At 38.4% G+C, this 24,502-nt stretch overlaps 2 protein-coding genes across 4 annotated transcripts in view; one reads left to right on the forward strand and one right to left on the reverse strand.

Annotated features, from left to right (window-relative positions):
- LOC132706712 (GDNF-inducible zinc finger protein 1) overlaps positions 1 to 10,826 on the forward strand; it is a 71,120-nt gene extending 60,294 nt beyond the window's left edge. Inside the window, exons 1-3 of one of the 3 annotated variants that reach the window (XM_060678196.1) lie at positions 8,708 to 8,772; positions 9,165 to 9,392; positions 9,514 to 10,826. In XM_060678196.1, coding sequence (XP_060534179.1) covers positions 9,167 to 9,392; positions 9,514 to 10,565 — 1,278 coding nt within the window. In that variant the 5' untranslated portion in view covers positions 8,708 to 8,772; positions 9,165 to 9,166 and the 3' untranslated portion in view covers positions 10,566 to 10,826. Of the gene's footprint in view, positions 1 to 8,707; positions 8,819 to 9,164; positions 9,393 to 9,513 lie in introns of those variants that run through there. The other 2 variants (XM_060678195.1, XM_060678197.1) reach the window with 2 other exon arrangements.
- LOC132706710 (uncharacterized) overlaps positions 1 to 24,502 on the reverse strand; it is an 87,716-nt gene that overhangs the window by 23,411 nt on the left and 39,803 nt on the right. Inside the window, exons 4-10 of the mRNA XM_060678192.1 lie at positions 22,927 to 23,190; positions 21,667 to 22,028; positions 21,394 to 21,604; positions 20,361 to 20,643; positions 18,453 to 18,742; positions 16,445 to 16,824; positions 13,237 to 13,352 (exon numbers count right to left, since the gene is read on the reverse strand). Coding sequence (XP_060534175.1) covers positions 13,237 to 13,352; positions 16,445 to 16,824; positions 18,453 to 18,742; positions 20,361 to 20,643; positions 21,394 to 21,604; positions 21,667 to 22,028; positions 22,927 to 23,190 — 1,906 coding nt within the window. The remainder of the gene's footprint in view (positions 1 to 13,236; positions 13,353 to 16,444; positions 16,825 to 18,452; positions 18,743 to 20,360; positions 20,644 to 21,393; positions 21,605 to 21,666; positions 22,029 to 22,926; positions 23,191 to 24,502) is intronic.

The following is a 24,502-nucleotide window of genomic DNA, read 5'->3' on the forward strand; positions in this document are numbered from 1 at the left end:
ACAAAAGACAATTCCCGAGTCGGCACTGGATTTTACAACATTAATCTAGTTCACGACGTTGTCAAATTTCAAACAAATCGGACGAAAAGTATTTAACCGATTGTAAGTTCCGTATATACTCGATTGCAGTTACATCCTGATGCACCCGTAAAGCATCATTCGCTCCGAGCTATCGGGAGGCGCACGATAAGCAAAGAGGAGCCTCCGCGTATGAATATTTTAAATCATCGCCCATTTGTTTACCGTTTTATCCAATTTCGCAAATGAAAGGCCAAGATCGTGCTTTTATTTTTAATTGCCTTTGGGAATTAAATACCTGGCCACCGAGACCACCTAACCCTCTGCCATCCCCCGTCCCTCCGGTCGCCGCCATTGAAGATATTCTTCTCGTCGAGATGAAAGTACCAATCATATAGACGCTCGAGTATGTAAAATGCTTTTGTGTGGAGATAATTTTTTGCGATTTTAAAAAATTACGAAAGTACGCGCGGAAAAGTTAAAAGAGGCCTGTGAAGAACGTAGTTTATCGCTCGTACAAATTACAAATAAACTTCGAAAAACAGTGAAAATATTGAACATGTGAACTGTGAGATCAGATAGTCGTTTAAGCTTACGAATGTTGAGTGAACAGTCAAATTTCAAAGATACCGCAGGTACATGAAATTTTGCCAGAAAATCTCAGAAAAATGTTATCACAGGTAATGAATTATGGATTTTTGAATACGATTCTAAGACCAAGGAGAAAAATATGGCACAAGATGGATATGGATATTTGAGAAAAACAAAAACTTTGCTCAATAAAAAATCGGTCTGATTCTGCCACACCTCGTATATGATCGGCTCGAAAATTTCGTATTTCCCAAAAAACCACACTAAAAAAAACGCACTAATTTACAAAAATACCGTACGAGCCACCTAAATCTAAAACGCCCCTTCATCGACAACACCCCTCCCTCGCCCTCCCGCAGCCGAGAGCTCCAGTTCAGAGAAGCAACCTCCTTTCTCTTTTTAATCTATTATGTGATGCCCCCGCTTGAAAATTGAATATTAATATTTAATTTAATTAGGAGAAAAGTGTGTATTCTCCTTTTTGTGTGTACATAACCGAACCGAACGGGTTTCTCTGCCGCCTGATTTGGTTTTATTTGAACACAGAGAGAGAGAGAGAGAGAGAGACCACGAGTAGTCCGCCTGAGATGGGGTTTTAGAGTTATTAAAAAAAAAATTACGCCGCACTTAATTTTAATAAAGAATACCAAAATCGATTCGATAGCACAACAAAACGGACATGAAATCTTAAGATAACCCCCGTATCATTGTATATTTAAACCAATTGAGATGATTTGGTCTGAGTTGAAACCGCAAAGAAGAAATAACCACACTGAGTGTTCGAAGTGTTTTCGGAGCGCGAGCATTGAAGATGCCAAGTGAGATTTTGGCGAAACGTCTGCAGGATTCCAGTCGGATGCAGGATTTGCAGGATTCCAGTCGGAGTTCAACGAGCGAACGGATGATATCCCGGAATATAGTGTCATCATTATATATATATATATATATATATATATATATATATATATATATATATATATATATATATATATATATATATATATATATATATATATATAATTTCTAAGCTTTCGTAGGCATCTAATTTTCTACTATTATTTACATGTAATAATTATATAATATTATAAACGGTAACGGGTAAGGGGCTGCTCGGCAGGGGCTGCGGTTTTGGAGTAAAAGGCAAAGTCAATCACGGGGTCGGTTGTAAAAGCACTATATTACTGGTCGAAGTATACTACATTCTCTTGACAATCTGGGGCGCACTCAAGCCGTCTTCGAGATATTACCAAAATTTTTTCGTTGTAATATAAGAAAAGGAAAACATGCGATTCAGCGTTTAACACTGTATAATAAGAAAAGAAGCACAAACATTCGTCAAAGATTTAATTAAAGTGTGTGTGTATTTTCTAAAATGTTACTAGAGTCTTTCAATTTTTTTAAATAGTCGAATACCATTTAAAGTATGTTTTTAATTCTTTTTATTTTTTTATAATGAAAAACCGCGCGAAATAAAGAGATCGGCGAATATTAAAAAATAAAAAATGAAATAAAAACAGAATAAATAAATTTCGCCCTCGCGTACGGCCGATTAAAAATCGCCGAAACGCGCGATTTTATTTTGGACGCAAAATCGCGTTTGTCAAAAACTCGGACGGCGGCTAAAAAAACAACGGCCGGCAAATAAACCCCGATCGCCCCCCCACCCTCAACCACGCCGGTCCGCTCCCGTGGTAAATCCGCAGCCGATATTTAATTGCAATTACACCGAAACGCAAGGTAATCAAAACAAATCAAACAGGAAGGAATTAATAATTTTAATTAACGTAGGATCGTGGGGTCCGAATGACGTTGGGGAACGGGGACGGGGGGTACTAAACGTACAGGGTAAGCTCATATGGAGCCGCATAAAAGCAATTACGTATGTTTTTCTACTCGAAAAATATATTTAAAATTGTGGTACCCAATCATACCACAAATACAAATACAAATAAATAACGAATAAAAATCACCGGAAGGCTTAAATATCGCCAAAACTGAGATATTTAAGCGTTGTATTAATTTTACTGAAATAGCGGTATTGCCGTATCTCGGTAATTAACAAAAAAAAAAGAAATTCGACATGCGCAATGCAAAAATAACAAAATTATGACGTGTACCTTAACGTAAAAGTAAAGCTGGCAACATTGCCGTTAGCATTTTCTGCGTGTTCAAAAACTCGGCAGCTATTGAAGTTTTCGAGATATTTAAGCTTTCCGGCACTTTTTACTATCCCTGTATATAACTTACAACAGGGCAAATTGTCAGTATTAGTTAAAACCCTGTTGTTCTTTTGCTCTTCAACAGGCTTTTTTGACTTTCCTATATACCGATTGTTTCATGCTAAGATGTAATTTCTTAAATGACTTTAATAAAAAAAAATTCTATTAATGTTTTTCCTTTTTTTTTGCATTAAAACTGCTTTAAATATTTCTTTGAAATTTGGTAGAAATCCCACAGTGTTGGGACTGATCAACTGACCACTTTTTATTTAACTAGTGTTGTCTATCAATATTTAATAATAATATGTATTTTATAAACATGTTCTTTGAGGTGAAAATTATTTTTCTACTTTCGCCAGTGGCGTCGAGATACCCAGAACATTGAATATTTTTATCGAAATAATGATACGCCACTGTTTCCAGCGAAAATATTAAAAAGCAATTAAAAATTGATATGTAATATGATGTCATACACAAAAAGGGGGATACAAATGTCTACAAAATATATGCAAAGATCCTAAAGACTTTTCTTCACGTGTGTTCAGGAAAGAGTAGTAGCGAAGTACCAAGGAGGATTCAGAGAAAGAAGTGATAAAATTTTTACCCTCAAAACGATTCAGGCTAACACGTGTTAAGGGAGAACAGGGTGATGATTGGTAGCCACTTGTCGGATCGTTTTTAAGTGGGTAGAGGTCTGAATCGATAGCAATCATCAATGTTTAGCCTACGCAGATGATATAGTCTTCAAAGCAGAAGCCAGGTAAGAGCTAGAAATTATATTTAAAGAAAAAAGTATAAAAGTTTGATGATTAATGAAAAAAAAGACGAAATAGACTACCACAAAAATTCCAATGAAGCATATGGAACATTCAAAGCGGAGAATAGGGAATACAGCTTCGAGAATGTTTATGAATTTAAGTGTTTAGGAGTCACTTTGACGCAAAAGGAGGAAGAGGGATACGAAATAGAAAAAAGAATTGTCAAGGGAAATAAAACGACTGGTGCTTTAAATAAAATTCTAAAAGTCAAAGAGGAACCAAGAGCTGAGAGCTGAAGCTTGTCTGATGAACAGGAAAGAAGAACAGAAATAAGCAATCCGGGAAAGAAAAATCTTCAGGAAAATTTACGGAGGTGTTAAAGTAAACGCGGAAATAAAAGCACTTTTCGGACAACCAGGAATAACACGAGAAATGAAGAAGCAGAGACTACGCTGGATAGGGCATGTGGTGCGAATGATGGGGGTAAATGGGCAAAAAGGATATTGGAGGAAGAAGGAGAGGCCGTCCACGAAAAAGGTGGCTGGAAAATGTCATTGAAAATATAAGACGGAAGATAATAGCAAAAATGTAAGGGCTAGGCTTGTAGCACTATTGCAGGTTTGATACGAATTAGAACATGAATCGAACAATCAGTCGATTTAGGTGTAATCCTCCCGGAAAAGAAAATTCATCCGCAACCTGTGTCTCCATTCCAGGTCCCTATATGAGTTTAGTAAATTTTAAAATAAAGTTTTTTTACATCCTTAATTAATAATCATTCTAGCACCTATTTTATCGTCATTATGATTTGTTCACTGAAAAGTGCAGAGAATGAATTTTACTAGAAAGTAACCAGTCATCGTGATAATTGACCACGAATTTGATTTTGAAGAAAAAAATTGTTCAATTAAAAATGATCATTTGCAAGTGTGGGTGTACATGATCGAATTATATGCACGACGGTGCATTTGCTGACGAAATGAACGACTTAAACGAATTTTGTTGCTGCGTGCTAGCTCAGGAGTTGTTAGAATATGAAATTCTTAATTCGTGAGATCGAATGCCTTTAATCAAGTCGATAACGAAAACACACTAGAAGTCAGTCTTGAATAGATGGTATTTTATATTATTTCAATCAAAATCAGGTACTTCTTATTTGAAATAATTGAAAACATGTTTCGACTCCAACTTGCAAGTGGTCTTACAGAGGATTTCATAAACCGCCAGTATCAATTTGTTAATTTAGTTAAATCGGGAGATTACAAAAAAAAATTCACTATCTCAAGGAGGAACAACTCAGAAGAAAGTCAAAAAAAAAAACTAAAGTAAAGAATTGTTTAACGTCTTGTCAGACTTAGAATGCCAGAAAATGGTAGCAAACTCGCGCACGATGTCGTTTGGGGTTTTCGAGATTCTGTCGACTAAAATCCGACTATAACGTCGATTGCCAAAAATAATCAGTTAGACAGGTCACTGCGGTTTTAGACTGCCCAAGACAAACTCGTGCATGTGCCAGAACCCACGCTAGAGGAGATTAAAAGGGCAATAAACCAATTAAAGAATAACAAGGCCCCGGGTGAGGACTCCATTACGGCGGAATGCATAAAATATGGAGGGGAACATCTAGATACTGCCATACTAGAGCTGTTGAAAAACATATGGAAAACAGAAGCCCTACCAAAGGAGTGGAATGAGGGTACCATCGTCCCCATTCATAAGAAAGGAGACCGGATGGCCTGTAAAAACTATAGAGGAATAACCCTGCTAAATATAACATACAAGGTTCTGTCAAATGTACTAAGAGGACGCATATCCCCATACGCAGAAGACAACTTAGGGGACTACCAATGCGGGTTTCGACCCAAGAGATCAACAACAGATCAAATATTCACCATAAGACAGCTCCTAGAGAAAAGCTGGGAGTTTAACAGAGAGGTTCACCAACTGTTCGTAGATTTCCGCCAAGCATATGATAGCATCACCAGGGAAAGTGTCTGGCAAGCGTTGGAAGGCATAGGGGTACCAAAAAAGATCATAAGGCTAACCAAGATATGAATAGAAAACTCTAAAGCCAAAGTTAGGGTAGGAAAGAACAACACCGAGGCTTTCTCCATTAACAATGGCCTAAAACAGGGCGATGGACTTTCACCATTGCTTTTCAACATAGTGCTGGACATGGCCATCAAAGAAGCGAATATTGGCTTGGAAATATTTACAAATAAGGGCCCAGAAATGATTTTGGCATATGCCGATGACATTGATACGGTAGGAAGCAGTACGATTAAAACAAAAGAAATGTTCATGAACATAGAGAAGGAGACCAAGAAGGTAGGACTCATGATCAACGAGGTCAAGACCAAATATATGTGGGCCGGACGGAGAGCAGGAAGGGGCAGAATAGGACAGAATATAACCATGGACACAGACAATTTTGAATGCGTAAACCAATTTCAGTACCTAGAAGCAGTTATAACTTCGGATAACGATATCACCAGCGAAATAAAAGCAAAAATACAAAAGGGCAATAAATGTTTTTTCACCTTGCAGAACCTGTTTAAGTCCCGACTGATATCTAGGAACTCAAAACTACGGATATATTCGGCAGTAATCAAGCCAATCGTAATGTATGGCTCGGAAACATGGACAATGACAAAGCAGAACGAACTAGTGTTAAGACGCTTTGAACGAAGGATGTTGCGGAAAATCTTTGGACCAACAATAGATGAGAGAACGGGTCAATATCGAATAAGAACGAATGCGGAGCTTAACGACATGTACAAAAGACCGAGTTTAGTAAACGAAATAAAAGCACAAAGGCTCAGGTGGGCTGGACACGTGCAGAGATCGCCGAATGAACGTCTTGTAAAGAGGATATGGGAAGAAAACCCAGCAGGAAAAAGACCCTTAGGAAGACCAAGGCTCAGATGGAGGGACAATATCGAAGAGGATGTAAAAATCTTGGGAGTACGGAACTGGAAGGAGGTTGTGTTGGACAGGGACAGATGGAGACGAGTCGTAGATGCAACTAAGACCCACAAAGGGTTGTGACGCTACGGAAAAAAAAAAAGACAAACTCGATATATTCCGATTATAAAATTTAAGATTTCCCACAGCGCCTTCTTGACAGAACTTCTGCTTTCGTCAGGTCAAAGATAAAATCAAAGTCGAAAAGCGAATATCTGGCCAACTTGAATATTGGTACGTATCAGATGACGGTGAAACACCAACCAAGTTAACCACTGACAAAAGGTGGTTACACCAATAACCAACCCAATCACTTTGTTTTACTTTGCCTGTCGATAACTGACTATTAAAAATACTACGCAAGTCTAGCGAAATGTCAAACAACATAACCAAAGATGTTTTCGGGAGATGAATTGAATTATAAAAGAAAAATTGATGCATATATCAATTAGATCGTCTTACAAAAATCCAAGCTCCAAGGGATTTGCGAAGAGAGTTGAAAACTCGACTCCACATAAGACATGACGACTTTTATTTACTTATGGATTTTAGATTTAGAACTGGTAAGAAATTACAAATATAGTTGGACCGTTGTCCATTTGAAAGCAATCCATTTTCCATTTTGTTTCGAAATACAACAGTAACAATGTTCCAAGTATGCGATAAAAAAATAACGTTAATCCGCCACAGTGTAGGAATACAGAGACGAGAGACACATATTAAAATAAGGGGGCGGGGGGCATTATTTATTTAGCGAACTTTAGTGGGACCCAAATCCCTTTCGAAACGAGAATTTGTTCCGTAATTTGGGCCGCTAATCTTTCACGAGCCCACCCCCGCGACTCACCTAGGGGTGACGGTTGTTCTGGCGCAATCCGACGGCCACTCGACGGGAATATAATAGAGCCGTTCTCGTCCGCGCGATCTCCCGATAAAGATGCCGCGCGTTTAAACAAACCGCCTCCCCGCCAATTGAACTGCGTGCCGGATCGGCGGGCGGCGGTGTTGCCAAAACGTGAGCGACGATTAAAATTTTTTCCGTTCGTTAATTCCGAATTTCAATCGAAAATTTATAAATATTTTTCTGTGTACTGAGTAATTTTTGTTAAACAATTAGGAGTTGAATTTTTGTGCTCCCTATTAATTTCAGATTCACTGGTCTACAAAATTAATCTTTTTGACACATGCTTTTATTTTGAAAAAAAAAAAATATTTATAATTTTTTTTTATTCATTAAAAAAAAAGTGAAATTCTAGTTTTAAAAAAGTGAAAAAAAAATCACTCAGACTTTTTTCAGTGAAATCTGCGACTTTTTACTAGAAATTCGGCTTTTTAAGGGCATATCCCGTTTTAAAATCCAGTCCTCATCGTTATGCTTCATTTGCGTTACGTTCGATTTCCTTAATCTCCTGGTGAAACCTCCCTCCTTGTTCTTCTCACTGCTCAAAGGTTTTCAGAAAAATTGTTCAATTGTGAAAACAGGAAATGCAATCTCAAACTCATACTACAACCTAGACAATGAAAGTGTAACATATTTTGAACAATACTCTCGTAGTTTTCGTCCTTAGAGTTCCCGAGAAACTTTTCAGTTACTTCTTTTACGCTTTTCTCGACATTGATCATTGTGTTTTGAAAATCCTTGTCTTTTTATAATGTTCTTATCTGCGATCAGCATCAAGATATGGCTATGGATATTATACATTATGTAATAACCTCCATTCATCGAGTAAACATCAGATGTGTCCAAAAGTTCATTTATTGCTTGGATACAGCGAACCAATTTTGATGCAACTTTCGATGTCACTATATCTTTACTTCACTCTATTTTTATATTTGAAAAATGAATAATTTTCCGGGTTCGATTTTTGAGAAAAGTTCACATATGAAAACAGCATCATTTCGCCCCGTGCAAATTTGGAAAGGCCTCATTTTTTTTCGCAGTGAATTCTCTAGTTGTCCGGAACCCAGAACATCTCTACTGAAATTACCAAAAACCAACAAATAAAAAAAAAAGTAACGTAACGCGATAAATTCGGCCGCTTGGCAACGTCGCGGCGTCGCGACGTGTGTCGGCCGGCGGCGTATCGCGCGCCCCCCGAATTATGGGGTTATAAAGTGGCGGCACTTTATCAAGACATCCGTCAGTCGCGTGCCGACCGGGTCTTCAACAGGCGCGGGGGGTCGAAACTTCGCGTTGCTTTCTTTTTTTTCAACTCGCCCCGGTTAGTTTTTGGCGCGATAAGTTCGCCGTAAGAGAAGAACGGCACGGTATCGACATATTATTCTTTTTTAATTTTATTTTTAATAATAACTAGAAAAAATACTTTTAATAATAAGTAGAAAAAAAAAACGGAATAACGATTTTGGTGTCTTTTTTTTGTTTGCTATTTTTCAAAATTATATATAAGCTTTTCGTACCACCTCTGCAGTTTTGACTGGTTCAAATAGTTATATTATCTTTTTTTTTGGTCTTTTCTTGTAGTAGTCTTGATGAGTTCATTTTCATAATTTTCAGTTCTTGGTATGGTTAACTGTTAATTTTTCAAATTATTTATTATTTGATAATAAAGGTCGTTTTTATTGTTATTAAAATATTTGTCCGTGTATTTTTCAGAAATGTATTCCCTGTATCGCGCGTGGTTATCGCTGGGGCCGGGGGGGCACCTTCCCGCGTTACCGATGCCCGTCCCGTTAAATCTTTCGTTGCCGACGCCCGCCCAAGTGCCCGACGCGCCCGACGTCACCCTCGAAGTGGGCCCCACCATGACCCACTTTTCCGCCCACAAAGCGGTACTCGCGGCGCACAGCGGCTTCTTCAAGGCGGCCCTCTCGAACCACGCAGGTAAATCATGTTTTCCCCTTCGTAAGAACTGTATTTTTTAATTGGTTAAATGTTTAAATTCTCTATTTACTTCTTTTAATTTAATAGATTTTATTTAAATTAACTACCGCGTTCCGTACAGGCTCCGCCCCCATAGCGGTGTCCAGCGTCAACGTCGACGAGTTCTCGTCTCTGCTGACTTTCATGTACACCGGCTACCTGGATCTCAACATCGCCAACATCTACAACATCCTGCTGGCGACACACATTCTCCACATGCCCCGAGCCCTCGAGCTCTGCCGCAACTTTTTACTCCAACAGAACCAGCACCAACAACAACACCATCATCACCTCCACCACCAACAACAACAACAACCGCAAGACCTCCAAAGGGTGAACGTGATCAAACCGATCCCCAGCAGGAAACCGGCCCCTCCCACGCGGGCTACATTCACTCCCGCCGCGCTAGGAGGCTTAACCAAGAGCGAGGACACCCCGTTTAAGAGAGTGAAGCCGGACTCTACGGCGAAGGCGTCCACGAGCCGCGAAGCGGAACGCAAACCCGGCGCGAAATCCAAACGGCGAAGCGATCCGGTCGGCAACGACAACGAGAAGGTGATCGTGGACATCGCTTGTTGCGACGGTCCCGTCAGGTTCCACCGGGTGGTGAACAAGAACTACGGGACCGCCGCCGTCTCTATGGACGCGACGGAGAACAATCGCGACGTCAGAGAACTGATCAATCGAAACGAGGCCATGAACAAGGTGATGAGCGGCAACATCATGGAGAAACTCGGCGGCGAGGAGAACCAAAACAACGGCGAGGTGTTCACATGCGTCTACTGCAACCACACTTTCAAGTCGCAGTACTGCTATCAGAAACACGCGCGCAGACACCTATATCCGGTCACCACCGTGGAGCGAACGTCAGAAACGAAACGGGAAGTGAAACTGTTGGACATGAACGTGCAATACTATCCGTGCAAAACGTGCGGCAGCAAATTTCCCAGCTACTATTTCGTGCACAAGCACCGGAAAATGTGCCACGCGGACGAGGTGGCCGACAAAGACAACAAGAACAACGTGATAGAGGTGGAGAACGCGGCGGACAGCGGCGGCGGCGGCAGCAGCACCTGCAGCAGCGCCATCGACGTCGAGGCGGTGAACAACGAGAACCAAGCGACAGCGGTTTGAATTTTCGTTTGAAATTTAATATTAATAAAGCGTGTCGTTTCGCATACGAATCGATTGTTTGTTATCACGAACGCAAGGAATCCATCGCGAATAAATATTAGGTTTGTTCCTATATGACGTCGGGATTCTGCAATATAACCTTAAACGTGTTCCATCCGGGAATTCTGAGAGGTTCAGAACTAAAAACCTGTTCTAGCAGAACTTTTAAAACATTTAAAATTCTAATTTTACTTTGAAGGTCAGGCAAACCTCAAACAAGAATCTCACAACTTGTTACTGGATCGATCATTTAGAATTTGCGCAGTAAAACTATTGGGTTGTTCGGAAAGTCATTTCGTTTTTTTTTGGGAACATGAAAGACAGTTTTCGTATAATGAATAAATATTTTATTAAATTATATATTGGCCATTCTGGTCCAACACCTTTTGCCATCTTTCTGGCAGTAACATAATTCCCCTCTCGTAAAAGTTTTGGTCCTTGCTGGCAAAAAACTGGTTCAGGTGGTTTTTGACATCTTCATTTGAGGTAAAGGGTTTGCCATCCAAAAAATTTTGCAGGGACCGGAACAAATAGTAGTCGGAAGGCGCCAGATCTGGAGAATATGGTGGATGTTGCAGTACGTCCCATTCAAGCTGTAAAAGTTTTTGGCGAGTGACCAAACTTGTGTGAGGTCTCGCATTATCCTGGTGGAACACTACACCCTTCCTGTTGATTAATTCGGGCCTCTTCTCTTTAAGTGAATCATTCAATTTGTCCAGTTGATGACAATAGACTTCTGAATTAATCGTTGTATTGTCCGGCAAAAGCTCAAAAAAAACGATTCCTTTAACATCCCACCAAACGGAGAGCATCACCTTTTTTTGGTGAATGTTGGCTTTTGACACGCTTTGAGCCGGTTCATCTTTTCTGCTCCATGACCTCTTGCGTTTAACATTGTTGTATACAACGCATTTTTCGTCCCCAGTAATAATCCGCTTCAAAAATGGATCATTTTCTTGACGTTTGAGGAGCGAATCACACACGTCAACGCGACGACACAAATTTCGTTCCGTAAGGACATGGGGCACCCACACATCGAGCTTCGAGGTTAAGCCCATGCCTTTCAAATGGCCATAAACAGTCGAATTCGACAAATTTAATCTCTCACCGATCTCTCGTGTGGTTATTCGCCGATTTGCATCAACTAATGCCTTTATCGCATCTTTGTCAGCTTCGACCGGCCTTCCAGACCGTGGTGCATCTTCGACATCAAAATTGCCGGATCGAAATTTTGCGAACCAGTTCTGGCACTGGCGTACTGTTAACACGCCTTCTCCATACACATCCGTCAATTTTTTTCTCGCTTGGACAGCATTTTTACCTTTTCTGAAGTAAAAAAGTAAAAATGCTGCTTATTGCTCTCCATATTTAAAAAGGCACCAACCAAAAACTACTGCGTAGAATTAATAGAACTTTTTCACACACAAGCCTTGCAATATCAGCTCTCAAGACATATAATGGTTATGCGGCTTAAGTGTGAAGTTGGTTTCGAAAAAACGTAATTAAGTCCTCTGACGGGAAAAAACGAAATGACTTTCCGAACAACCTTATAGTTCCGAGACCAATCCGTGATTTCTTTGTAGGAACAAACCTAATGTACCGCCACGATGCTGAAAATTGACCGCTGCTCATTGTAATTTCGTTTCCGAATTTCAATTAGAGTTCCGTTATCAAATTAACTTAAGAACAATAGGTTTTAAAGGGGCCTTATAGCATTCTTTTATTTAATATTACCTCGTATAAGGACATATTAGGGTTGTTCCAATAAGAAGAAAAACCGTCACGCTCATGCGCGGTAGACGAAAATTGAAAGCTGACGATCCGTCAGCGGCCATGCCGGCTGTTGAATGTTGAATGTATTTTAAATCTCGCGCGTGCGCATGTTAGATGGATTATCGCCATATGCATATAGTTATTTTCGATTAAACAAAAAAAATACTTCCCAAACTACTAAAACTTTCTCTGGAAACCAAATACTACTTGAAATCGGGGAATAAAAAACAGCGACAAAGGATTCCAATTTCTTGACAACATTTCCGCCAGTAAAGTTGGTAATTTTATCACATATTTTATGATTTTGCTATTTAACAGTATAACATTAATTAATTAAAAGTATAACAGAATTTAATAGCCTCTGGCGATAGCCGAAAGCAACGGTAACGAATGGGAAATTTATTTTTTGAATGTATCTGATATTTGTGATTATACAGGGTGGAGAAAAAAATACTATCTCCTTGATTCAGGAAAAAATCGATTTCTAACCTCACGAATTGTTTATAGTTCATAAAAAATGTTATATTTAGGCTCCTAAAAAGCGCATATTTGAAATCGTTTTTTCTCAGAATTTCCCCATCATTTTGAATTTTTTTTTCTTCTGTCTTGCTCTGCGTAGGCGAAACCGAAGGCATAATTAATAATTGCCGGGTTTAATTTTTAGAGTTCCCTTATGCTTGTGTCCTTTTGAGATTTTTTCGTATATTATTGTGCGTAATAAAATAATTAATAGTTTCTAATATCTACTCCAGGAGTTCGCCCGTACCCAAATCAAATTTGATTTTTTTTTTGTATAAATAGCGACCGACTACAAGTATTCAAAGTCAAAAATCAAAAATAGTCGGCAATAACAACTCACCCTGCGCAGAGGTTTCTTCGTCGCTAGTTTCGACCGACGCGTTTTCCTTGTCTTTTCGCCTCTCTTTCTTCTTCTTATTTTCCGTCAACGCAGCCGTCGCGGACGTCGCTTGATCACTGAAACAATTACAAATAAATTACATATAAATTTCATTTTTACTTTAACGGCGAGCATTTAAATAAAAACGAAATCAAAGCGGCAAGATAGGAGAGAGAGAGAGAGAGAGTCGAGACCCCGAAATTACCTGGCCAATATTTCAGATTGATATTTGATTTGGCAAACATTTTCATTTTAATCTCTCAATAAGGGAAATTGCCGAGGACCGAAGCGCAGGGACGGACTGGACCGCTAAAATCGTTCCCTTTATAAATTAGTTGTTCATCAGTTTCTGTTACGACTTAAATTGCCGATTTCGCTTAGTGGATTTCATTTAGCGGAAAAAGATATCAATTCAAATAGTAAAACAGGAAAATTCTTATGGGTCACCTAGCGATTGGAAGAGGCACCATTTTTCTGTCAAGACGAGGCTAGTTGACTTAAGAGTCTAAATCAAATAAACGTGGCATATACGCCTCAGCGAAGGAAAGAAAGGTTTAGTTACGATAATACGTAAACTGCAGGATTACTAAATAACAAATAGTTTTTTTTAACAATAGCGACATGGTTTATGAGAAATGACTTTTCACGTGGGTCTTGTACTACCTTTAGCTCCTGCGAGAACAGTGACTTTTTTAAAGTGAAAAACCCAAGTGTCATTTCATGTGTACGTACTTATTTCTTTGTTTCTTGTATTTATGCTTAGTATTATCCATTGCAAATGTCCAAAGAAAAGAAAGAAAGCTTAATAATTAATTTTACGTTGTTACCATAGTAACCATTCGTATTTAGGGAACACTTCTCAACCCACACCCGCCCCCCTTGCCAATATTTGGATCACAACAACAGCAAATTTTATGAATGACTTTTGCGGTTACTTTTAGTTCGACGACTGTGGTACGTCCCTTCTTTCTCTGTTACTTTACTATACAGTACACCTCAAGTTTTCCACATAGTTTAAGTCCGCCGCTCGTGTTGTATGGCAAGTTTTGCGTGAATGAGCCAATTTTTTAATTATCGAACCTCAGACGCATGATATCATGTTATTTTCGAAATTTTATGCTAGTACTTAGTTACGGTAACGACTGGTGTGTCGGTGGGCCAGGTCCGATCCTGACCGCCGGGGGGTGGGGGCAGATCGCCGCGCTCCCGCCACTGCCTACTGCATTAATGCTGAGAGCGCAATTATTGGGACAAACTTACGAATCGATTTCGCGAATTGATACTTTGATTAAGTTGAAACTGTTTGATGATGGCAGGAAACCGCCCCCCGAACGGGGACAAATACGCGAGCGCTTTAAAATTTCTAACCCCACTTCGAAAACAGTTTCAAATTTCGAGACAGTGTCGGTCCGATTTAAAAAAAAACAAATGCAAATTCGATAATTAAACACCAACAAGAAATTAAAAAGCGATAACAAAAATAAACATTTACTTGTGATAGCAGTAAAAGTTGTGTTTAATAAAAAAATATTTTTATCATTTCGGTTAATTGAGTGTCTGCCGTTAATATAATTAATAGGATTATAAGGCAAGAGATAGCGCTAATATATGTACCGCTAACAACCACTCTCCACTCTCACACTACACTACAGAAAAGTTTATAAATCGTCATAACAAAATGCCCTAAATTGTCAATTTTTTAAAAATTATTGCATAGAAATAGAAATAGTCTCGACTTTTAAGGAAAACTGAACCGCCTAGAGAGACAAATATCGGGGAATCGTGGAACCAATTGACGAACCTCATTGGATTTCTGCTAAAAGTTTATTTATTTATTTATTTACCAACCAATATAAAATAAGATTCACATAAACAAAATAGTAAAAAAGAAAATAAAATAAAACAGAATGAAATAGATAGATAAAGACCCAAATCTAGTATGACAAACGTTGGTTTTCCAAAATACTCAGAATAGCGTTTTGGTTCTTTCTTAAATATTTTTGCACTCTGAAACCAATCAAGTTGGTCCGAAAAGCGATTTGCTAGTGCGGCTGATTTTGTAAGAAAAGAACTGTGCTCATAGTTAGAACAATTGAAATCCACCAAGAAGTGGTTTATTCTGGCGGCGGGGGCTCAGGTCCAAGAGAATTTGAGTGCAGCAGAGTATAACAATTCCGAGTAATCAACGTCTTCAAGTCCTCGGTGCTCCTTAAATGCTATATACTGTAGGAACCTATACTGCACTCTTTCTATGACCTGTATGCGAACGTTATACGAAATTGACCACACACAAGAACAATAATCTAGGTGTCGACGCACGAGGGAGCAGAACAGTCATCAGCATTTTACACTAACATTAGGTCGTCAGCAAATAATAGAAAAAATGCATGACAAAAACATGAGGCAATATCATTCACATAGACATTGAAGAGTGGGGGTCCCAGGTGTGATCCTTGCGGAACACCAGCGGGCACTTTAATTTCAGTGGATTGGAAGCTTTGGGCGCGCATAATCTGCATTCTTTCAGTAAGGTACGATGATAACTATTTTGCAAAAGTGTTCCCTGGATTCCAATGTTTCCCAATTTTTTTATAAAGATATGATGATTTCGTCTATCAAATGCCTTTGAAAAGTCTGTGTAAATGGCTTAAACGTGAGACCCCTCTTCCAATGATTCTAGCAGAAAATCTGTAAATATAAGCCAGTTTAGGTCAGTGGAGCGATCGGGGAGAAATCCAAATTGTTGGTCGATAAAGCAACCTTTCATGACAGCAGATAAAACTATCGAACGCGCTTTAGGAATACAGCTGATAATATAAAGTGATGATAAGATATGGTGGGAGGCCATTCGAATCGAATCGCTAAGTATTCATTGACGTGGGTTATAGGTAAATTGGACATCACAAACGCATATTAATTTCTTATAAAATACATATTGTTATCATTACATAATAAATAAATAATAAAATAAAACATTTTTTGAGCAAGCAATACAATAATTTTGATATTGACAAAGCTTTTCTAGTAACTTTATTATTTTTATTTGTTTTCTAATTTTTTTTTTTCGTTTCTATACATTCCACAATGTTTTCTCACTTCTGATTAATTTATTTATGAGAACTTATTCGTAATTACGAGAGAAAAAAAAATTAACCTTTCTTCGACTTACCTAATACTATCGGGCGTGCTGTCCATCACTTCCTTTTTGATTGCCGCGCCGAGGAGTCCGCCGACCGGCTCGCTGCACCCCGCACCCTTGTCCGTTGTCCCCTTGTTGTCGCCGCCCCCGCCGTCGGAGGCGCTATTACCGCCGTAAAACTTCCTGTTGTTGTAGTCCTCGAACGAGTTAAAGTCACTAAACTTAACCACCGGTTTGATGTCTTCGGTGGCGGGGGCGGCGTCCGTAGCGGCGGACGAGCCGCCGCCACCGCTGAGATTCGCGTTCGGGGTGGTCGACAGGGTACACACGCCCGACGACGTGACGGACGAAATCACAGACGTTGACGTCGACACGGCGACCGTCGACGTCCCCGACGACGACGGCGTCGGCTGCAAAACCAACTTGAAACAATGAATAAAAAGCGACACAAAGGAAAAAAACAAAATATAAACCCATTTAAAAAAATATTTTAAATTTCCCCTGTTAATTATTCCTTTTTTCCAAATGGTCCAGAAATTTGAAGCAATACCGGAAAAGTACTGAAAAAGCGAAACGTAGAAACAAAATTAATAATTCATTGAAAAAGGAAATAACCTGACTGGTCCAACTCGCCAAAATAATTCAAAATTACAAAACAATTATATATAATATAAATTATTCTGTTTACCTTTAAATTTAATAATAATATTAACAATAATAATCGACCTTATTTATAATAACCAAGGTATAAAAATATAAATATATACAGGGGCTATTCACACAACCATGGTAAACCAAATATCATCCTAAAAGAAAGTAAATATATTATTATCTACTGTTCCTTGTCCCCCCCAATGCTATAAATGTAATAACACAGATGGATTTGGTAAACGGGCAAGCCCGATCCCAAACAATTTTTTTTTAACATGAGGGGCAAAACCTTATTTTTGTTAGGAGTCTGTAATTTCTTTGATTAATTAGAAACCTGTAATTCTTTGCCCAGTGCTGCGATCTGTAGATGAGTGGCGTAATGTTGGTTAAGAATCTTTAATATCATCAGGTAGTTAGGAAGCTGTAATTTCCCAGGGGAAAGGGCATTACTATTAGAATTCTCCAAAGGATTATGTCGTAAAAACGGTATGTATATCTTTTGGAGAACTCTACACTTGCATAAAACCATAACATTGTACCTACTTGTGAAATAAATGAATTTTGGAATGGGCTTTGAATTTTTTAACATTACAATTTATTAATTACAATCATGTGGTAAAAAATTATAAAGTCAAATGCTGTTGTTGGAAAAACATATTTGTATGCTGCTGTTTTGTGTTTTGGTATTAAAAAGTTTATTGTATTTCTGGCATACCAGAGTTCAGGTTATTTTTATAAGAAAAGAGCTTTTGTTAAATCATGAACAAAATAACCCAAATGGTAAGTCCTTTGATAAAACATGTTCAACAACTGAAGCTTATTAATTTTATGTGTTATATGATCCGATTTTCTTCGGTTAAATATCAAACGAATGGAACATTGCTGCCATAGATAAAGCTTGCATAATTAAAATGAGAGAGTGCTAATGCCTGGCACAACAGAACTTTGATTATGGTATTTAGAAAATGACTACTAGAGTAAAGTTGCTAACCCCTTTAGCTACGAATTTTTGTCGGTTTCGGAAAGCTCTTTTAATCGTTTTTTTTTTTTTTTTTTTTCAATGCGACAATTATAAAACCGCACAAGAAAAAGATTATAAATAATATAGTCTGTTTTTGTTATCCAGTTTAATGTTTAAAATACATAAATGATGCGTTTATGAAACAAAAAAATAAATTAATAAAAAAAATCTAAATTGTTCATTAATTAAAATTTTTCATTGTGTCGTTTTTGTCTTTCATTTTTATAATTGAAATTTTTTAATAAAAACTCGTGCGCCCACAAAACAAACGCAGTAAAGACACAATTACAAAAATTACAACAATGCAAGGGGAAACAATCCTTTTAAAATTAATGTTTTTAAATATTAAAAATAACACACACTGACCTGGCTGGTTAAACTCGTTGCCCTAGGCCCCGCCCACTCGGCCGACGGCGTCGAGGAGGTGGAGGCGGCCAATCCGTTAGCCGTGGTGGTGGTGGTGGTGGTGGTAGTAGTTCCACATGCACTCATCGGACTAGACGCCGTCGTGGTGCTCGGCGGCGGCGACGTCGTCGTGGACGACGTGGACGGATCTGCAGAAGACGCGGTGACGGCCACCGTCGATGGGTCGACGCCCCGGGCCGTGCCGCTGCCCGTACGCTGTTGCTGTTCGCGTTGCAACCTGGTGGTCACCCCTAAAACCGAAACGACGGCCATCTTACATTTTCGTCACAAGACAAAAAAAAAATCAAAAAATGGATTTTCAAAAAGGAATTCCCCCTTATTCTTCCGATTACGCAAAAAAAAACTCTGGAATAACCAATTATTCCAGGTTCCTGCTAATACAAATATAGATACCAAAAATAATATTATGGGCAAAAATTGTTATTTAGGAACTAATTAAAATAATCTTATTTTTTTCTGCTCGCACTTAAATATCAATTAATTAACTAAACAAGTTTTTCGGAAAAACGGTATTTCACCTTTTGGCGACATCTGTTAGCGACGAGGATAAACACGTCTGCTTTTAGACAAGGGAGACATCGATAACGCGACTTCCTAACCAAGCGATAGATGGCGTCGTAAAACGAAGTGCGGATCGATCGATAAAGCAGTTTAAGCACATAAAACGAAATGTCTTTCTTAGTTTCTTCCTTCCGTGAAGCTTTAGCGGGTGGGTTTCCTATAGTGTGTGGTGTTTGGTGCATTTTTACTGTTTCTTCAATTTATTAAAATTTATTTTTAACGAACAACATTTTTTAATATAGAATAACATAATCACAATATAAACTGAGGTGTCGACCTCCTCATAAACCAAGACTAAGGGATACCAAATAACCAATAACCAAATTGTTCTGTTTATGGATGTAATTAGAAGAAGAAAAAATATTCATTCAAATTTTTTCTGATAAAAGAGCGTGAAATAAAAGTAAATATTTTTTATTTTCAACAATTTGTATGTATAAATGGAAAAGTACATCTGTAGTTAACTAAAGACTTGTCTCTTTGTAGGTAAAACACTTAAGTAAAAGTTTCTGAAGAAATTCATCTAAAATATTGTAAAAATTGGAAATAATGAATTTCCTTTCAAGGCAACCCGTTATCGACCGGCATCCAAACGTTATTGCTATGCGCCATATTTGCATTACGTTCACTCTCAGACTAAATAAAAGAGAGACTCCGTCAACCCATCAATATTTTGTTCCAACAATTCTAAAGCGGCAATAAAGATGGGAACTGATATTACGAATGGAAATGGTTGGAAGAACTTGTTGAAGGACCATTGAATGTCCAATGTACCACGGATAAACCAAGGTTGGAAAAAGTAAAACTCGTTTTTTTTTTGCACTTGTCCCTCACCATAATTATCACAACAAAAACACAATAAAACCAACGCAAAACACAAATAACCACGATAGCACCTTCCAGCGACAGCTTCACCAAAGGGTACTATCATATACCAAATGCCGTTGCGACGTCGCCCTATATAAAGCATTAAATTCTTACGTAGAAGAGCTCTCAACAGTACCTTATACTCATTTTCCACTTCTGAAGCAGCCGTTCATTGTACAAGAGAGATATCCAAAATAAGAAATGACATGAAAGAGAATAGAATTTTAAATAAAAAAAAAAAAAATCAAAATCAATTTCATTTGTCTTGAATACTAGAATTAATAATTATAGATCTGGCAAAACCCCCTCAACTACTCCATAGTATTATCAGCAATCAGCATAAAGGTAATTTTTTTATTTGCTCAACTGCCCTTCAACCCATACATATTAGGGTTATGTCAATCTCGGCTCCACGCTCACCCGTAGTTAAAATGTCGACGACTGACGTATTGCTGCCTCCTCCTTTGCTCGGCTGGTTCCTGGTGGACCGCAGCCGTTCTCTCAAGCGTTCGCGACGCGTTTTCCTCAGCAGCTGCTTGTATCCCTCCGTCTTCTTACTCAAATAGTAATATTGAACGCAATCCGACACAGATTTGCGATCGAGGTACGACGCAATCACGCCGAAGTTCTTCGGGTGCAGCAGGTACTTGTCCTTGAATATTTCCTTTTCCATCGGCGTCCACACGTTGAGGTACTGCCGGCTCTATAAAAAAAGGCAAACATTAAAAATGCCGCCTTAACAAGCCCTTTAACCTCATGTAAAAACGTTTCCGAATGTTCCTTGGCGGTGGTCCTCACATGCGCAGGACGACCAAAAATATGGAAATATGGAAATGGATTTCTCTCGAAAATTACTCAATTCATCAAAAGCAAAAAATGCACTTTAACATTGAATAAAAAAACTGATGATAGAGAAAGGGCAACTTCCAAAATCTTAAACGGAAACCCCCTAAATAAACGTCAGATTGTGTCCGAAGTCTGGTCCAGAAATACAAGCGTAAATGGTATGAATTCCATCATCGCGAATAACAGACAGTAGAAACAAAAAAAAACTAGTCTATTAGAAATTTATCGTTTGTACTTTCTTTTTTCATTTCTAATTTTCCTTTTTTTTGTCGTTAAGTATTCGCTCTAATGCCTGTTCAATTTTTTTTACTATTTCAGCAGGGATAGACAGCAAAAAAATATTTGTACATGATAATATATTTTATATTTATTTAAAAAACCCTTTCTAGGAACCAGTGCTTAAAAAAAAAAAAAAGGTGCAACCAGATATCAAACTACCACAGAACATTACCCCACGTTTTCAACTTGGGATACATTAACTTAGGGCACTCGCTCATCACATTGTTAAGTTGGTTGCTACGACTCAACTTAGGATAGCTTAATCGACTATTGTTAACTCATCAATTATCCGAACTTAACCGGAGAAAATTTGAAATCCCCCACCAACCTTATAAACGGCCTCCATATCTTCTACGAAACCATTGTTGTTTTGGTACCGCACCCGCCTGTCCTTGGGATCGAGTAAAATGGGCGGGATCACGGCGTAGCTGCGCATCTTCTTGTCCTCGAGCGCCTGCTCCTGCAGGTTGTCCATGATCTCCTCCATGTCCGCTTCCGATTTCACCCGTGCCCCGACCCTGTTAAACCTTAAGCCGAACCTACGGGAAAAAACCCTCCTTTATGCTAAGCGCTCATCGAAACGAAACGGAGAGACGTTTACCGTTCCTTGTCCTCACGCTGCTTCCTTAATTCCGGGAACACTTTTTCGAAAAATTCGCGATTCTTCGCGTCCTTCACTTTGCGCTTCGTGCTGCACTCGAGCTTGTCCACCTTCCTGATCCACTCCTGCATCATCTTGCTGTACGTGGCGGCCAGGTTGTTGTTGCGCGCGTATTTTTCCGCGTGGCTCACCTTGAAGTACTCTACTAGGCGCTTCTTGAACAGCATGTTGCGTCTCTTGTTCTCGTGGTAGACCGATGTGTCGCTCGGCTGGTTGTACAACGGCCACTCGACTTTCGGACCGAGCGGGTCGAGCTGAGCGTGCGCACTCTGGGCTTTCTTGCGATTTTCGGCGTAGATTTTCTGGAAAAACGTTCGTCGTTACAGAGAGCGTTCCGTAACGTTTTATAAATTTAACTGTAACGCATTATAAAAAGTAACCGATTATAAATAAAATTATCAAGGATATGTCTTAGCGTACTGCACAAACGTGAGAAGTGAAGCATATAAAAGCGCGATATTGTGGCGCAAAATATACCGTTAAGAGTTATAGAGCGACAAGATTTCAAAACGTACTGCAAAAATGACATCGTTACAACACTGCGACGCTGCAACACATGACAGAATATAAAACGCGCAAGACACTCTAACATTTTATAAGCGTGGAGACATTCCAGCAGTGTAACACATTATAAAAATTGGTAAATAACAATATAAACCTCAAAAATAATAATATGAACTTATAAAACGAACAAGATAAAATTCCGTAACGCATCAACGTAACGCGTTATAAAAGATACGTTTCTTTATAAAATTTTACGCATTTACAAAAAAAATGATTTCAACCGATTATAAATGGCGACATGTTTTTTATTACAATAGAGTGACGCAGCAAATTATGAAGAATGTGTTATAACGTATTACACAAAAGTATGACGTGTAACGCATATAAACATTATAGAGCGACAATATTCCGAAACGTGCTCCAAAACTAAATCGTTACAACCACCCCTGTAACACATGATGGAATATAAAACACGCAAGACATTCTAACATTTTATGAACGTGGAGACGTTCCAGCCATGTAACACATTATAAAAATTGTTAAATAATAATGTAAACCTCAAAAATAACAATATGAACTGATAAAACGTATAATATCGTATCAGCTTTCTAAACGAACAAGATAAAATTCCGTAACGCATCAACGTAACGCGTTATAAAAGATTGTATTATAATCCGTTTCTTTATAAAATTTTACCTGGGGCCAACTCTGATGTTTGGGCTGGGTGTCCTCCTCGACCTCCGACTTGACGGCCGGCTTGTTCGCTATCTCTTCAAGTTCCGCTTGCTTCTTCTTCAGGATGGCGATCTTCGACTCCGCCTTGGCGATCTCCCGATCCACCTTGCCTATCTGCTGGATCAGCTCGTCCTTCGTCGTTTTAAACGCCTGGTCCTCTTGCGACGTCTGCTCTGCGAATATCGGCGAAATGGCTTCCACTTGGGGATTGTAAGCGCCCGGCGGCTGAAATCGGAAAGTGAAATTTCGAAAAAAAAAAAAAAAGCATGGTGGCCACCACTTCAATGGGATTGTATGGGCAACTTTTCAACAGGGATAAAAGTTATAAAATGCATAATCTGCTGAAGTTACCAAAATTGAATTACAGTTCTACAAAAGTTGTGGTATCCAAAACGGGTATCTTCGAAATTCACTTGTCTTGTCAACAGGATTCTTGGATTATTTTTAGAAAAAAAAAATACAGCTAATATTATTATTTGTATCTCATGTCTATGTATCAACCAAATAATCTGATCTCCTGTATATACATTTTAGACGAAAGTTTCTCAAACAGAAAGCAGCTTATTTTATGCATTTTGATAGTCCATAAAAAGCTAAGCTGAGAAGTACAAACCGTATTCTCCAATTAGGAATAATTTCCACAGACATTTCGGTAATTTCTCATTTGAAAACTAGTTAGAATATATATGAAGTATTAATTATAAAATTAGCTTCGTTTTTATATTTTTGTATTTTTTTTTTTTGTAAAATTGGAAGTAAATGCGCGATGGAATACAAAAATGAAAAAAAATATTGTTTTTCTAAAAGATTTGTTAGACAACCTCTGATAATTTAATTTTAGTAACTTGTATACGCATGTATTTTTAACAGTGGTTTTTGTATGTGGTGGGAATTTGAATCTTGGAATCAAAATTGATGTAATAAAAAAGTTGCTTGCACTGACGATAGCTTGTTGGGTATGGTTTGTTCATAGATATAAGAAAGTGATCAATTGCTTTTGAATGGAATTATCCATGGGTATTCATTAACATTACGAACTTAAATTCAGGTAAAATTGTGATCCGTAATAGAAAATAATCTTGTGTTTAATATTCTTTGGTTTGGTATACTACTTAGTTTAAGTTTATTGGTAATCATCCTTATTTCCTGTGCAATACAGCGTGTGTTGAATCGTGTGGGAATTATGCAAAATATGTGCGAGTCTAGTGTATCCCAGGAGACGTTCCCGCCGAAATGTAGCAAAAACACTATTCTATTGAGACTAAGGAAGTTATAAACAATGTTTATTTGACTCTCATCGAACGTGGTGTCAGCAAGCATCTTTAGAAGAAATGGCCACATTGACGAAAATTCCAACATCAACTGTATGGAAAATGGTAAATAATCGCATTCCAGCGAGGAAAAAAAGAAGCGATGCTGACATTTTCTCGAGTGTAGATGAAAGTGATCAAGATATAATACGAAGTAAAATTTACCAGTTATACGAGGAACAATGCGTGCCTACATTAGATATCCTAATTAGGAGGCTTAAAAAAGA

The sequence above is a fragment of the Cylas formicarius genome, unplaced genomic scaffold (genome assembly GCF_029955315.1).
Source record: "Cylas formicarius isolate icCylForm1 unplaced genomic scaffold, icCylForm1.1 PGA_scaffold_8__14_contigs__length_24414737, whole genome shotgun sequence".
In the NCBI taxonomy this organism is placed as follows: Eukaryota; Metazoa; Arthropoda; class Insecta; order Coleoptera; family Brentidae; genus Cylas; species Cylas formicarius.